General features: G+C 46.0%; 1 protein-coding gene across 1 annotated transcript; it reads right to left on the reverse strand.

Moving 5' to 3' along the window:
- Positions 1-2,637: 2,637 nt before the first annotated feature.
- LOC114848712 (nardilysin-like) lies at positions 2,638-17,318 on the reverse strand. Its single transcript, XM_029139467.3, has 32 exons — positions 17,186-17,318; positions 16,382-16,619; positions 15,791-16,019; positions 15,292-15,373; positions 14,160-14,313; positions 13,487-13,560; positions 13,285-13,380; positions 12,985-13,107; positions 11,934-11,991; positions 11,395-11,468; positions 11,127-11,196; positions 10,889-10,966; positions 9,671-9,791; positions 8,591-8,649; positions 8,452-8,506; positions 8,277-8,381; positions 7,781-7,904; positions 7,538-7,624; positions 6,820-6,939; positions 6,670-6,721; positions 6,268-6,418; positions 6,033-6,160; positions 5,758-5,920; positions 5,571-5,602; positions 5,252-5,390; positions 5,118-5,165; positions 4,989-5,041; positions 4,340-4,423; positions 3,997-4,087; positions 3,672-3,788; positions 3,491-3,580; positions 2,638-3,396 (listed from the first exon to the last, which is right to left on the reverse strand). Exons 2-32 carry the CDS (start codon positions 16,561-16,563, stop codon positions 3,193-3,195), a joined length of 3,243 nt encoding a protein of 1,080 aa, XP_028995300.1. The 5' UTR covers positions 16,564-16,619; positions 17,186-17,318; the 3' UTR covers positions 2,638-3,192.

Raw genomic sequence — 17,318 nt, forward strand, 5'->3', positions numbered from 1 at the left:
GATTACCGCTCAAATTGAATAAAGCAGTCGACACATTACAGCAGCTTAGATGATACACCCCACCGCACTGATTAACTTGGAACCAGCAACGCGCCGAGAACACACAAACACAGACACGCAAGCAACATGCGTGAACCTGGCCAGCACCAGCCGCCTCTCCGTTTAGCTTTGCTCCGATTCTCTCCCAGCTCAACACACGGCTCAACATGGCTCCCGCCTCATGACTTGAGTTCATTACGGCCTTGGCATGGTTCCCCAGATGAAATTAGAATGACAACAGGAATGACACAGACTGGAGCAGTGGAAAGTTTACACAGGGTGAATTCGAGCGCGTGTGTGCGCACGCTGAACAAATCTAATCTCCTCTGATTCATGGGCAAGCTTGTCTGCATGCATTTGCGATACACTTACTCTCTGCGTATGTACTCAGTCTAAGAGCTGGAGACAGAAAGCCAACGAGACAGAATGGCTTGTGACAGTAGGACGCAGAACGAGCACGGCTCCTCGAGACGATGGAGCAGAGCTTTTTTCCGAGCGAGACCACCAGTTATTGTTGGGTTCGTCTAGTGGCAATACTACATGTGACACAGTTACATCGCCCAAAGGCTGAATTACGACTTCCTGGTTCTGCTGCACATTCAGACAGCAGTTAAAGGCAAACTCTGAATGCCGAAATAAAAACATTCATGAGGCGTCTGGAGAGCAAATCCCGTTAATGCATTAGGTGCAGATAAATGATATCCTTGTTTTTATCCACTTCGGCAGCAGAGGAGAGCTCCTTCTAGGTATTCCTATAAAAAACAATTGCTCAACATGAACTAGGACCAAGTTTATTGCCTGTGACAGTGAAATATGAGCCGATATCCAGCACAGTGAAGTTGAATATAGCTACAGTAAATTGTGTTGTCGTAGTAAAAATTCAAGCTGGTTTATTTATTTACCTTCTGCAGCACCTTCTTCCTCTCCCGGCTAAGAATGACTGACAAGGTATCTAATGGAAATATCACATAAAAGGCTGTGAGGCTGCTAAACTGAATATGTTGGGCTGAATGCCTGCTAGCGTCGCACCACGTTTCAAAAGAGCTCTGGCAGCGGGCGCTTTCCAAAGGCCCAACAGTCTTTTAAAGTGTTTTTTATAAACACCAAAATGAAGTAAGTGGCTTTTCAGCTCACCACACTGAGACATCACTAAACCTTTATGAAATCCTGCAGCGCAAAGTGTGAAAAATAGATTTTCAACTTCTCCAGCCTTCAAAGGACTGCGGCCTCTTCTTCTTAAAGGACGGATTGCAGTTGACTCGGTCTGAGAGCAGGGCCACAGCTTTCTACAGGCTGAAAGCACCCTCGGTTTGTCAAAATGGCCTCAGGTCGTCCATCCGTCGAGGCGTCAGACTCAGGTTTAGCGTAACGTAAGACAAGCGGCATTCCCCACAAGAGGCTAAAGCAGCCGATCGACCAGGGAGGCACAGCTCAGATCACAACAGGCCGATAGCTCATTAGCTCTGCTGTCATCACCTGAAACGCTCCACGCGAGCAACTGCGCCGTCCTTCCCACAGGTGGAGCTGCTTTCTTTTCCTTTGAATTGTGCAAGAACAAACTGAGCATTTGACAGTAAATTATGACTTTCCCCAAGTACATTTCTGGTCAAATCAAATCCAATTCTATCCAATGTCAATATGAATTTGATGTGTAGATTTCTCTCCTCACTACAGTTTGATCTAGGACTTCAACTGCTCTGTATTTATTCTGACTTTCCTAAAGCAGGGCCCAGAGGCGGTGGGTTTATTTATGTCTCGAGTCTATTGTGTTTTAGGTGGTGCTCGCTTTTAACTCGCCTGTGTGGATGCAGCGACCAGCCCCTGCTCACCGACAACGTGCCCCTGAGCCCACGCAGCGAATTCCAATCAAGACTCGGGCTTGTTCACACTCAAGTGGGGCCCCAAAGATCACAGCCACTCAATACCAGTTCTCAGACTTGTTCCTTGCATACAGAGCTCCTACGAGTCCTGCTATTAGAATGCAGATGTTATCGTGGTGCTAAACCTCCATCTGACAGACTCAGCCTCTCTGGGAAGCTAATGTTGCTAATGTTCTTGTGGCTAAAGGGAAGCAGGTTCCAGATATCAAGGACCCAAAAGCTGGAGGAAACTAAACAGCATCCAGCTTTGAAATGTGCCGTTTTGCCACTCGTTGCACCGATAACAGTTATTTTATGCGACGCTACCGTGAACCAGCACTTTGCTACAGTATGAGACTTCCCTGTGGGCATATTATTCAATTCTGTTAACATGCTCTGCTGTGCTGGGCTTCGGATTAGTTTTTAATTACATTCAATCGTGCGGAGTGTCACCAGCCATTAGCTCCACACAATATCGCCTGCAACAATAAGCTTCTCCTGAGGGAGAAGGTAAAGTCGGTGAGCAACGCACAAGTTACACATACATAAGTTAAAGAGCTGACACCAGAGTTCCCTGCTGTGCAAAAAGAGCTCATGTGTCAGACAGCTGAGTCTAGTAATATTTCATCCTCTGTGGCGGTTGTGTTGTTTGTATGCCAAGAAAATTGCAGGTGTGTCCAATTGTGCGAAGACGACTTAATAGAGGTGTTATCTGTAGTCAGTGAGATGCCCCATTACGTCCACTCATCACTCAGCGACACATTTATTTGCACATTTTCATATCACTGCACGATCCAGGTCAGTAATACACTGCAGCGCTCGACATCCGACACACAATCACTCAAACGCGCTCAGTGTGGAGTTGAAAGGGCTCAGTTATGCTGCAGTTTGCACAGTGACTCAAGTCTCTGGGGGAAAAACAAGCAGCAGCCAAACTTAAAAATCAAATCCACGAGAATCTGATTCAAAGATTTTAAGTCAGCGTGGATTACACAAGGAGAGCGCATTCTCCCACACTGCTGGTGTCTGAGAATATAAAATAATTAAAAGAGAGGAATCAGAAAAAACTATGGCTAAGCTAAAAGAAGACTATCATCACTAATGCATACGACGCAAGTAAAATCTACATCTGGGCTCCAGAGACAGAGTCAAGGTCCAAAGAGAAGCCGAGCGTTTTAACCTTCCTTCACCTCCACGTATTAAGCGCCTGCATCTGTAATCAGGCAGCATTCCCCAGCGCAGGTTCACTAGGAGGCGATGCTCAGCCATCTGTGTTTCGCGGTCTGGCGTGAGTTCATTCCAGTATCTTGTGGTAGGGGAAGAGGGGCAGGTCTTTGATGAACGCGGCGATGTCCAGGATGGAGACGGCTCCTGCCAGCTTGGCCGAGGCAGGAAGGAAGGTGAGCTTAGAGACTTCTCCATATGTTGAGTCATCCTCTTCTCCTTGGGTTTTACCGCCATCGTCTTCATCGTTTTCTTCGGCACCAAAGCCCACCACCTGACAAAACAGGGAAAGTTTTGTGTGTGTGTGTTCATTCGGGCACGTCTGTAGAGGAAAAGGGGAACATGCCACACAACAGAGCGTTACTCACGTGCACGCTGAGCTTACGACGATTCGTTCCTCTGTGCTCCTGAAACCAGGAGACCAGCTCGTCTCTGGTCATCTGCTTCAAAGCCTCGATCTAAACACAAACAACAGGAATGGGTTGAGACTAGAGCTGAAGTTAAAGCAACTATTGGACCTGTGTGTGTGTGTGTGTGTGTGTGTGTCACCTCTCTGTTGAGCCTGTCAAACACATACTGCTGTGTTAAAACCTCAGCCCAGTTCCTGTCCACCTCCTCTCCGAGGTGTGTGTCCTCACACTCCTTCAACTTCACTAGAGCAGTCACCTGAACAACATGCAAACATACATTACACACACACATTCCACAACCTGGCCTTATTGTGAGTAATCTCTTATCAACCCACAAAGTTACTTGTAAGAGTAAACTTTTCAGATAAGCATTAGTGACTGTGAATTGTACGCCTTTTTATAACCAACTCACAAATACACAACATAACACACACACACACACACACACACACACACACACAGACCTGAGTATTAAAGGCCTCTTCAGTCAGTGCATTGAGTCTCTCCTCAAACGAAGCCAAGAACTCTTCAATCTTTAACTCCACCAGCTCGGTACTGAGGCACAAAAAAGCTCATGAGAGGAAAGAGATATATTATAGGCTACAGGGCGCATTCGATTCCCTTAGTAATTTATCAGCTCCACTCGCTTCTCTTTCCAGGGCCACACAGATAAATTCTAAAGTTGGGTTCAGGTGAGCAGCGAGATAGATTATACCGGTTTTGGAAAAGCATTTGAGATAAATCCTACATAGCTTTTGGGCAAAAAGCAGGATTTGGAAAAAGGTTATGACTGTGTTGTAGACTTACCTGAACTTGGTGGCCTGCGTTTCCACGGTGACAGAGAAGCCCAGAACACCGGAGGTGTTTCTGCAGGTCGGGTAGACGTGGTACCTGTGGATGAAAGTAAAGATCTAATATGAGTGATGGTGAGAAGCAGGCAAATTACACTGAGGTGTGGAAAGGAGAAGACTGTAAATTATCTGTAGAGGGAGAAAAGCCTTGAACTATAAATAAACGTGACAGTGTCATGTTTCCACTGTATCGAGGTTTGATTTAGTGCTTGATTTATATTCACAGCATCACAGCTGGAAGTGCTGAAGTAAATGCAGAACCTGCATCTGTGACCTGGCTGAGAATCTTCTCACTTTAATGTTTCCATCTCGTTATTAGCAGTATGAATTGCATTGAACTAAACTGTGCTACAATAAACAAGCCTCTATAACTGAAAACTGAATAAACTGAAAGCCTCCACAATCTGTTTCTAACCCATTATAGAGTTGTACAGTTGCAATTACTTATTAATGAACTTTGTGCAGGTGAAGGCTGCTGTATACAGATCTGTAACAGATCATGTCTATACAATTATAGACTGGTAAAAACTATGCACATACAGAATGAGAATTAAAGCAATAATGGCACTTTATTGTTTATAAAAAGCTTAAAAAACAAAACTCACCCAAGAGTCTCTTTAGTCCTGAGGAAATCAAAGCAAGGCTCCTCCATGTGCATCTGAAAAGAAGAACCAAGTAGCAAGAGAAGCCGATACAGTGCTAGTCACAGAGAAACATGAGACTGAAGTACTCACCACCAACAGTTCCATCAGTGAGTGCTCCCTTAAGGCTTTGGGGCCAGACTAGACAATATGTAAAATACAATGTTTATACTATGTGTATACACCAGTTATGATAAGTTATAAATGATGTGATGTGGGGCCTCTACCTGATAGTAAACAGTGACCTCAGAGTTGGCGTCTCCCTTATTGAGAGACTTGACCTTGCAGATGTGTTGCTCCACAGGAAGCTCCACCACTCTGAACATCACCGGCACCTCTGCTGGCAGCTTGGAGAACTGCAGCTTGCTGCCAGGCGACGGAGGAGGAAAGGAAACACAAGGAAGCGAGGGAGGATGCGGGAGAAGGGAAGATGGAACATGGAATGAACCACGGTACGACGATGTGGGGACAGCAGCGAATAAATCTGTTTGATTGCAGATTAGTGGTTCTGTTTAGGGAGTGGATTCAGTGTAATAGGTGACTTACTCTGTGACATACTGCAGGAACTGCACCGAGTCCTGTGGAGAAAACGCAGTACGGGATCATAAGCAGTTACAGATAAGACAGAGAGTGAGTGAGCAACATGAAAATAGTGCCGGGTGCAGATATTAACATGAAATGACGCATTAACTAATCAGCTAATCAATCTGCGCCTGGACTCCTGTCCACTCACTGTGCTGCTTAGGTTGCCCTGCACCAGTCCTTCAGCGTACAGCTCGGCCCTGAAGCGCCGGCTGAAATCCATCAGCTCATCAACGGTCAGACCGGCTGTGAGGGCCTGGTACTTCTCCACCATGGACCAGCGAGAGTGCTCCAAGATCAGCAGGCGAACGTCCCTGGGAAGGACGAGGAAGAGGCTTTTCTATTTCACCACTAGAAGGCATCGCAGACTTAATGATGAAAGAGGCCAGTAGAGAAGAGAGACGGACTAACTGAATAACAACGCACTTGCTGAGTTTCTCGGGTTTGATGAGGATGTTGAAGTAGGTTTTCTTGAGCTGCTCGGTGAACATGCTGAAGACGTCGGCGGCGGCAGAGAAATCAGCCAGGTGGTCAATGATCAGGTGGAACAGCAACTGTAAAGTAGAAAAAAATAAAAAAAGATGAATCAGTTCAACTTTCATCCACAGAGACCTCATGCTTGGCTTCATGGGACCGTGTTGATGGCTGTGCGTCCACTCACGGGCAGCTTGTGGTTGAATCCTTTGACCTTGATGACCAGGCCGTGTTCACCAGCGACCAGTTTATACTCCAGCTGGGCCACTTCAGCCTCATAGGCCGGCTCCGCCAGGTTATGGCCCAGGATGTTGACTAGGAGGTCGAACAGGACCAAGCTGGAAAATGACAGTACAGTTGGAGGAAATGAGGCACGATGTAGGATGAGCGGGGGTTGAATGACGAGAGGCAGCAGGCGATGCAGGAAGGAAAAGGCAAGCGGGGGCAACAAGATGTTTGAAGTCATGAAAAGACAAGAGGGTGAAATTGCCGGCGATTGTGCAGGGTGGTAGAAACGCAGGTGTTAATTAGTGTCATAGCAAAAACACAAACACCATTTTCACAAGGTCAAATCTGAGCCTGAACTTACTTCTTAGCAGATTGCTGGATTACAGGAGAGATTAAGTGGAATCTGATATAGGCTGCAGCAGGCAAAAGGACAAATTGGTGTCAACACCTCCTTAATCACATTAAATGCCGTTATGGACACAGCTTGAATGCTAAACGATGCACACGTCACCTTTTGGGATTTTGAATTTGTTGTCCTTTCTGTACCACAGGCAGCCCCTGTCGCTGTCAGCCACCCGGACGGGGAACTCTGTGTCTGCGCAGTCCGAGGGCTTCAGGGCGAAGTCGGTGGCTAAACAAATGCACAAACAACAAATCATCGCCCGTCCACTCGGTACAACCTCATACATAACGTCCGCGTTTTCCACTATTCATTATGTTCACGTCGCAGAGAAACATGGAGCGACTTGATGCCGCCCAGCCGGAAATAAATGAGTCATGGACCCCGGGGCTGATAAGTGACGACGCTTTATCTCTTTACATCTCGTCACAACAGGCCACGTGGAACTGTGGCTCCTCAAGATGCAGCAAACGCTGAAATCGCTTTCCAGAGCGGCAGCACGTGGTGCCTCAGGCCAGAGGTCTCAGACGGAACGGTTGGGAGGTCGGTTGGATTCTGGGTAACTTACTATAGCTGATAACAGTTAAGGGATCTGAGCCTGAACTAACGGGGGTGCATCATAAAGCAGGGAGCGCGCTGGCTGTCCGACGGCTGCTGCAGCTGCAGTCGATATATCTGATCATTTGCTGGACGGCTGAACGGAGACCAGAGAACAGGCCGTTCGACCGCATCTTCTTGACGATCGCATTGGACACTTTTCAGATACTTTCACGCCCTAGAACCACTTTTTCCCCCCCTCCACTGTGCACAAAGGCGCTTATTTACCCACCGATGAACTTGTTCTCAGCGGGAAGATGGAAGTCACTGTTCAACTCCAGGTTTCCTGTCCAGCGCTCCATCCACTCGTGCTGGATGTCTGCAGGAGCGGTGGACATCCGTTAGACAGTCAGCTTAAATTCAAACCGAGTTCATTTAATAGGTGCTGGATAAATGCTGGTGCTCCGCATCAGGCCGAGCATGGAAGGAGCTGAGGCGCCGACAGCAAACAGCAGCAGATAAGTATGAAGCTCACCTTCCATGCTGTATTGCGTGCCAAACCACTTCTCCCTGAGGGGACACAGGCCCTCGTGTTCTGGTGACAGCAGCATCAGGTTGGCCTTCTCTGGTGTGAGGAGGGACAGCGCTGCAGTGATCACCTTCGCATCAGCAGAAAAAAAAAAAAAGTTTACTTTACAAAGCTAAGGAGAGAATGAGTTTTTCCTTTTTGCTTCCAAATTACTTGTTTACGTGAGAACAATTTGAAGTGTCAATCACAATAAGAGTCAGACGTAGTGAACAGAAGCCACCGTCATCACAGCGAGTATGGAAAGACACAATTAGACTGAGACTTTGATGCAAAATAACTCCTGGAAATACTTTTCTGAAATACAAAAGGTGTTAGAAACAAAATCATCTGACAGGAAAATCTCTTTCTTTTTCCTCTTTTAAGTGACCCCTTCATCTCAATACAGGAAACGAGGGATTTCAGATTAAAACCCACAAACTAGTTCACACCCCAAACTACTTACGTCTGCGTTGAACTCAAACATCAGCTGGTCTCCTGTCAGGAAATCTTCTTTAGGAAACAGCTGCATATTCTCACAAATGTCCTCCACGTACTCTATGGGGTCGATCTGACAGAACACCCATCAACTCACCGGTCACAGCACAACAGCACATTCCTATCAGTGTTTGGATTCTCACCTGCTCCTGATAACGAAACTCATTAGCTTCAATCTTCTGAATCTCTTCATATATTCTGAAAACACAAAGACAGGATGGTTAAAAGACAATCGCTCACTTTAAAAAGGAAGAGGATAATAAATATCAGCAATGACTGCACCTTTGCTGTGGCCCGAGCGTCTGCAGCATCTTCAGGTACTGGAAAACCAGCTGAGTCACCTGTCAAAGAGCAGGAATTAGATTATTAGGTAGAGTTAATAAAGCATTGTGGTGCTCATTTATTTGTGAAGTGAAGTGAAATGCGGAGGTAATCACGATCACAGCATAGGCTGAAGAAAGAGGCTGCCCATCACGCTGACTAAAGGTACATGATTACAGTCATTTACGGCACAGTGTGACTTCTGAAAAAGGTGACTTTACTTCAATACTAAACACAAAGTAATGAGTGTGTTCACTGGGCCCTGTTTAGAGATCCAAACATGCAAATTACTATGTCAGCTCCTCCTTAAGAGTAATAATTATTAACTGTGAACAAAATGATTGTCAGTCGTGACCATCAGACTCCAGAGAGGTCTTAGATCTGAGCTTTTCCTCTTATCTCCTTCTGTTCCGACTGTGAACAAAGGAAGACAGAGACCGGAGTTCTTTTTTTTTTTTTTTAAAGGTTTGCACCATTTTCAGATTTCCTGTACGGGAGAAGCCGCGCAGCAGGAAGCAGTGCACTGATAAACCGCGGCACAGAAGGACCGGCCGAGCCCAGCGCCTTCCACATGCTGCAGAATGTTGCCTTAAAGGAGCGTTGGACTTGGACGATCACGACACCGTTGATCTGTGGCCAGGGCTCTGATGCATCGGAGAGTAAAAACCTATGTGTGTCCTCCACTATGTCCATAAAAAAAAGATAGGAGAGTGTTTTTCACAATAAACTGCATCCTTACAGCTGTTGCAGTATTTATGCATCAGTTATTAATGAAAGCTTGAGAGGAAAGTCAAGTACATGCGGTTCTGATCAATAGCTCTGTTGTTGAATAGCAACTCACAGCACAATCACTTATTTGACATTGTACTGGAAACTTGATAAAACCAGCCCAAAAACCATGCAAATGTCTCACTTGCAGTTTTTTTAAATGTATTTTTTATTCTGTATTTATTATTGGCCTGAGTCAAGTTATGTAATTGAATAATGAATAAATAAAAGTAAAGAATAAAGCAGAAAAGAGTCATTTCAGGGGTTTTTCACCTGATAGAAGTTTTGGAAGCCTTCGTCAGTCAGTGTGATGGAGATAGAGAAGATGGAGTAGGTGGAGTTTTGATCAAAGCCGGTTTCACTGTTCCCACCAAACAACGCCAGGGCCCAGCACCTACAGTCACAACAACTCATTAAAACGCAGAAGGAAGTGGAAATGTTTTCACTGCTAAGCCCTGGAAAGAGCGAGCGGAGATGTTTAACATTCACGGGGTTTTAAGTAGAAAACGTGTCAGTTCGCGTTTGTCAGTCGGAGTTTCCGGTCTCAGTGTGGCAGCAAGCACTGCGAACAAACCCTGAATCAAGAAATTAGATGTGTCTCACTATTATGCGTTAACCTGCCTCCGAGGCGGCTTGTTACCCATTTAAGATGGAAAACAACCTACAGACAATTTCTTTGAGTTGGATAATCCTTCAAAGTAAGCATCACGCCTGCTTTCATGTGGATAAAGACACGCGTTATCGTGCACTTAAAGAAACGGTTCGTTTCAAATGTTGCCACGCGACTTGTTCACGGTTGAAGGATTACACTAAGTTTTAAATCTCTGAAGGTTGACACACGGCACCAGGAAAAAGGAAGGAAGGAAAATATTGGGGCCCCTTAAAACGTCAATCTTTACAGTAAAAACTTGTCACACACAATTTGAGATATCCGATCATTTAAAACTGTGTGTGTGATGGTCCATTACATATGACAAGACACTTCCTACTTTCACTGAGGGACAATGGACCATTTCCACCCAGCCTCGTGGCGTCATTGTTGCCTGAACTCTAAAACAACCACTTTACTGTCTCAGCAGTTTGTTTGACTGGGAAAAGACTAAGTGCACTCGAATTTCACAGTTGTCATTTCTGATCGTTTGAGAAAAAGCGCACACGCGGTAAATAGGAATATTTTATCAAGCGCTCCAAGTGGTGCTAATGGTAAAGGGGCTACTGGATGGGCTCTCGGTATTGTGGGACTACAGAGAGTTTGGTGAATCACTTTGCCACTTAGCAACAAGAGGCTGAAACGCTCTCCTACCACATCTAGGGACGAAACTGTATGAATCACATTGTCAAGTGGGCCGACGAAGTGTATAGTCTGGAGATTGGCTGCGACGCGCAGAGCATGAACAACCTCATGTATATGCAGTAAACTGAGGACCTTTAATTGGGTTCTGGAGTGTCCTCGAATCAGCAAAACAAACAGACGGGGGCAATAGCACTCACTTCTTCCTGAGCACCGAGAGGATGCTTCCTGTGCCTTCGTGGCCAATGAGCCAGGAGATGTAGTGGAGAGGCTTCACTCTGGAAACAGGAGGCAAGGGCATGAAAAGGAGAAACAAGGGGAGGTCGACGCAATCCCTGTTGCAAAGTGAGACGAGGCGCGGCGTCTTCTGGTTGTGTCCACGCGTCTGGTGCAGTTTCACCTGGTGCTGTATCAGGCCTGTGCTCGTGGGTAGTTTACCTGTAGTGTTTTTCCTGAGGGGGAAGAGCCCAGGTGATATTCAAAGCGTGGACCTTTCGAACTGGAACAACTGCAAACACCAGAAAAGAAACTGAGCGACGCAGCGGAATTCTATTTCCTCCACGGCTCTGGGCCCCAGAGCGTCTGGCTTGCGATCCGTGAAAACAAAGCCGCGACCTTTAACATTTGTAGCAGTTGCTAGGCAAATTAATTAAAGCCTATTCTTGCGGTATATAAGGCGTGTTCAGTCATTAGGGGTGATCAGTACCTCTGTAGAGCTTGCTGAAGGCTGGTGTGTCAAAAGGATGCAGCAGATCAGAGAAGTCGGGTTTGGGCAAACCACTGAAGACACAGAAGGACAGTACGTCAGTAAACATGTCATACAAATAGAACTCAAGTGAAATCTAGTGATCTAAAAAGAGTCAAAATCACTTGAGACACGTGTATAAGCTCACTTTCATCAGCCCATAGAGGAGCATGTAATCATGTAATTATGACAGCCTTAAAGACCAGCACTTATGAAGAGTAATGTGCACGTTGGTTCTCTAGAAAGAAAACCCGCTGCAGCGACTCAGAAAGCCAACAGACGGCGAGCGCTGCGAAACACTAATTCAGCCTGACTTGAGAGAGAAATGATCCCTTTCAGGTGTAGGCTGTTGAAAGCGACGCCTGAAGAGAGGCGGCGGGAACGACAGAGGAAGAACTTGACATTTACAATTTAGCGAAGACTTAAAGAATATTCCGACGGCGTCTTTATGACACCGGCACGTCGCCGCGGTGACTGAGAGCCTCTCCTCTGGTACTCACTTGTTGGGCACCTTGCTGAAGATCTCTCTCACCCACTCCTCCAGAGTGTCCAGCTTCTCTAAAAGGACAAGTGAAGGATGATAAATTGGAGTTGGAGTGTGTCGGCTTAAAACCCGCGATCCTGAGTCTGTGCAGAATCCACAACTCCAGCGCTGATTACAGTTTGACATTTATTAAATGTTGTACAGACACATTCATGTTACTGTAAAAACGATATCAAAAACCCAGTGTGGCCATAATTAACATGGCAAAGACAGGAGGTGTGACTGTTTGATGGTGGAGCGACTGCTTTACTTTCACTGATTTGGATGCTGATTTCTAGCGTTACATTATTCATGATTAGGGTTCCGCAATAGTGATGCAACGTATTACTCACCGTGGCATCACTGCTGGCACTGTACACATAACGAACGCATTTTAATAGTTCTCAGCAAGCAGACGTTACTGATAAAACCCTCCCTGATCAATCCTCCAGCTGTTTAAGGTTTATTACCCAAAAACCTGATGGAAACTGTTCAGCCTTGTTTGCTCGGCTCTGCTGTAAACAGCAGATTAGCAATTAAACTATAAATACCTTTGGTTACAGCCGTTTCCATGGAAAAGCTGACAGTGTTTTTTTAATATCATGAAGGGCCTAATAATACAAGTCTTAAATGATCTGTCTGTAATTTGTGGTCGTCGTCTCATTCGCCCCCTGAATCTCTGGCTGCAACAGACAGACTCTGTCCAATAATTCAGCTGTTTCATGAGGGTGATTTTTTTTTTCTTCCTCCGCACAAATGTCAACACCAGTCATCATTTCACTCGCAGTGGTTAATTAGCTGCGTGATATTTTTGTGAAGTCCTGTGTTTTGAGAAATACAGCAATTTGAGCTGATTGGGGAATGATTATCAACAGTTGGCTGAACACAGATGAAGTGAATGTCTGTAAAAGCTGCGGCTAATGAATGTTTTAATTGTTGAGATTTTTCAGATTAATCTTTTCATTAATGCTGTATAAATCTGCTGAGAGACTAGCGTGTTGTGGAGTGAATGAGATGAGGTTCTCTACCTTTTGACTGCACAGCCAGAGTCATGTAGTGGGCAGAGTAGTGCTTCTTCCAGAAGGCACGCAGCTGCTTATAGACATTGATCTTCTTCTTCTTGGGCTCCAGCTTCAGAGTCTGGGCGTTACCTGCCGTTTTCAAAACGAAACAATCAATTCAGCACAAGCGCGGGGGAAAAATGTTTTCAGCAAGACGGATGGAGAGATACTTGGCGCCCGTCTTGGGTTTTCTGTTTGTTATTGCTGAATATGCCCCAAGGAGGTCCTGCGTGTATTGTGTCCCAGTGGTTGTGTTTATCAGCTCACCCCAGCAGAACTTGCCCATGGGGTGTCCAGGTTTGGCCAGACTGCCAAACAGCATCTCCTTCCTGTGGGAATCCGACGGCTTGGCCAGCTGGTACTCTGACAGACGGAAAGAGAAAATGTGAGGCGACGGGGAGGGATTGTGTGCGAGAAGGGGCCTCGTGCGGAGAGGACGGCAACGCAGCTGCTGAAGTTCACAACTCACCGCTGTCGACGGCCTCCACCTCCCTGTCGATGGCGTCTCTGATCATCAGAGGACAGATGAAGAACTGAGCCCACCTAAAAACAATGACACGACAATAGGAGGCCACAATCACCCGTCTGTGCACGTGCACATGTCATTCAAAGCTTAGCAACGTCTAAGAAACTGCATCATTTAACCCTGAAATCCAAAAAGCTGAATGCTTCTAATATAAACATCTAGTAAGGCTTTATTCTGTGGCTCCATTATTTTCTGAATTTTTCATGATCACAACTGTCACAGTTCAGTGTGTTGGGTTTGTTTTATTGACCTTCACACAAGTCTCTGAAAAAAAAACCTTATATTAAACTCCGCGTTTATTCATTCCTTAGTTCATGTTGAATTGAAAACACCTTTCACGATGTAGCTCATCTAAGTTAACGTTTCAAGGTTGTGCTCATTTACACGACACATTTACAAGTGTAACAGCTAATCACTAGTTTAAATAAAAATGTCATACCAAATTAGAAAAGAATGTATTTATTTAGCTGGAGAAACATTTATAAAAACGTCAGTGAAGTTGTGCTTGAGAGCTACTTTGTTTTGTCTTTATCTGCGAGCTGTCTGATGGTTCTCCAGAAGTCCACTTCTGAACGGCGACTACTCCAGGACCAAAACATCTCTGATGCTTCCTCACCTGTCAAGAGCCTCTTTGAAGCTTTTCCTCTGGACGTCAAACTGGAAGACGGTCCTCTCGCAGTCGGTGGAGGCGTTGTCGCTGCCTCCGTGCTTCTTGAGGAAGGCATCAAAGCCGTTTTCTGAGGGATACTTCTCACTGCCCATGAACACCACTGGCGCACACAATGGGAAAAAAGGAAATGAAGCAGAGGAGACTATACAAGGAAGGAATTTAAAAGGAAAAATGATGATGTGCGCCGCATTTGTATCTTATTTATGTGGCCGTCTGGCCGAACCCAGACAGATGTTTATTTATAGTGGGACACAATAGCTCTTTTGTAGCTCATACATAGACGTCTAAACGTTCGGCGACAGTCCTGATGACAGACTGAGCACAAACAACGGCTCCCTTTAAAACAGACCATTTCAGATTTATTTTCAACAATAACAACAATTTATCTGCTGACAGGAGCAAAATTTCAATTTTGCCGTGTTGCACACTTCATCTCCTGCGTGTTCTCTTCTGGGAGTCAGGTCTGGATTACAAACCAGGCAAAACAGGTACATGCCCTGACTCCCAGGGGCCCTAAAAAGGCTGTGTGTGTTAATGGGCTGGTAGTAAATTAATTAATTGAAAGTTCATCCACCAGACGTTTGGAAACAGTGTCACTAAAGTCGGGCATTACCTGAAATGCTGGGGGTTTTATGCCGGTACCCTCATCTCACCCCCGGGCTCGGTCTTACACAGAGCTCTGAGTAAATCCATTATTAAAATTATTTTAGCTCTCTCTGCTGGAAGTGCTAGCTGTGCGCGGCAAATAGGTATTCAGAGGCGATGGGCTCGGTACAGTTTAAACAGAGCGCAAGAAGAAGTGGGTCAAAAGGAGGCCCAAAGCCCATTTTGTCTTGTGGCCTCATAGTGAGCTAATCTGGCCCTAGGAGAAGGGTATTCTGGGAAGTGTCAGATATTATTAACTGAAAGACTAATGGACGAAACAGGCCAAGAGGCCACTTAGTAACTAAAACAATTGACTACATCTGAACTGCAACACCGTGATTAGTAATAGGAAACAATGCAAGAATACGTAATTAAATCATACAACGCGCGAGAACTAAACAAACGACCTGAATCTGTGAGGTTAATTACTCACTGTGTTCCAGAAAGTGGGCGAGGCCGGGGAGGTCGCAGGGGTCGCTGAAGCTGCCCACTCCAACACACAGCGCTGCCGCAGACTGCACAGAATACCAAGTCACTGCTGAGGCTGTTGACAAACCCCAGAGAGCGCTAAACAATGCTCATTAGCTTATGATCCTAGGCCAAAAACCACAGAAAACGTGGGAAAGCGGGCCGCAGCGTGGCTCCACGTTTCAAGTATGCCAAAAACCACAACGTACTGTAAAATGTACTGGAGCACCTACTGTATGATGTGCAGAAGCTGAATAAAACTACAAACTACTGCGTGAACACCCACCTGGTGCTGTAGCAGAAGCCCTGCGGAAGTTTTAGGTGCAGATAAGGACTATAAATACTTCAATCTACGCTGACAACCCTTTGCTTCAACAGTTGTCGTGTCTTGTTTCTTTTTTTTTCAATCTCAGCTTAAAGTTTCCAGTTGAAAAATGGTCTTCGTTAAAACTTTTAAGCGGTACCTGTTTCTCTGCATTTCCTTTGATCCGCTTTCCCTCCTTGTCATTATCGTCGTCGCTGTCCTTCTCATAGTCGTCTTCCGATTCGTCTTCTGTTTCTTCACCAGATTCCTCCCCCTCCCCCTCCTCTTCCACCTCCTCTTCTTCCTCATCTAAGTCGTCATCTTCTGACGCTGGACCACTGTAGTCTGAAATAAGCAACGCCTGCAGTCCATTGTCCAGCACAATGTACCTGAAAGAAGTAAGGTCAAAGGTGAAACAACCCAGCGTCTACTGTATCATCAAGCTTTAAAGCTTTTACGGCTCTATTCTTATTGTAAACAGGCTGTTAAATCAAATGGTTCTTCCTCTTCTACGCATTTTTCTACACATGCCCCACAGAGGCCCGAGGCACTGGTGTGCGCTTAAAGCATGAAATCGCCCCATCAAACCACAATAATAAAGTACTGATCCGGCTGGAAGAGAAACTTAGTACCACTTTTGGATCTGGGTTAGTGGATCTGGGTCATTTTCACGTTTATAAGTAGGAAAATAGGATCTTGCAATGCAGATATGTCATGGCTCTTGACAGCACATTAATAACAGCTGTTTCACCTGTACTGCTTGGGGTCACTGGGGGACTTGATGATCTCGCCGTCTCCCACGTTGTCATCTCCTTCACCTCCTGCGGCCAGGCTCTGCTCCCTGGGAACCGGGTCTGGGTCTTCGGCACCTTCCTGGACCGAGCCTGGACTCTCCGACGCCGGGGCATTTCTGGACTTGTTTATGTGCGGCATCTTGGCCAGGAATGATGATGAGGATGATGATGATGACGAAACGTTAGCACTGCGGGCTGACAGCAAGGCGCGGCCGTAAACAACAGGACAGCTCGCTGCCACCGGTAATTTACTGCTCAGCACGGCGGCACACCGCGTCAACCTGAACAGAGCTATGATGGAGACCCTCTCTGACAGACGGCTGTTTGAAAGTGAAAGCTCAGGAACCGATGGGACTAAAACAGCACTGATGATCCAAGACTCTTTCTATTGCAGCGGCCTGTGCGTTTGTACCCGACTCGTCACACACGCCGGCCAGCGCCTACAATACAGCTATTCACACGGGCTGTCTGGTGGTTTCGCCCTATTCAGCTGGACGTCAGCTGAAACACGACCCGACCAGAACCTTAACCGTCCACCTGCACAGGGACAGCAACGCAGAGCCCCTCGCAAAGCCACAAAAGTACAGCTAAAACCCCCTCCTTTAAAAAAAATAGGTGCTACGAGTTTATAAAAGGAAATACTGCACACATGCTATAGGTGGTTAAGACTAAGATTTAGCGGCTTTAACTAAAGCGTTTTAAGAGCAAGGCACGTCTAAAGAACTTTTCACGAAGCCAGTAAACTAACAGTGCATCCATACCTTCCTCCCAGCTGACAAAATACAGGCCTCGATGTGTGACCGCGTTCCTCCAAGAAGGCGGGCTGTGATTGGCGGAGAAGAAGCGGCCGAGTGCTATGGCCGCCTCTGATTGGCTGTATCTCCGGAGAGGCGT

Source organism: Betta splendens, chromosome 22 (assembly GCF_900634795.4).
Source record: "Betta splendens chromosome 22, fBetSpl5.4, whole genome shotgun sequence".
Taxonomy (NCBI): domain Eukaryota; kingdom Metazoa; phylum Chordata; class Actinopteri; order Anabantiformes; family Osphronemidae; genus Betta; species Betta splendens.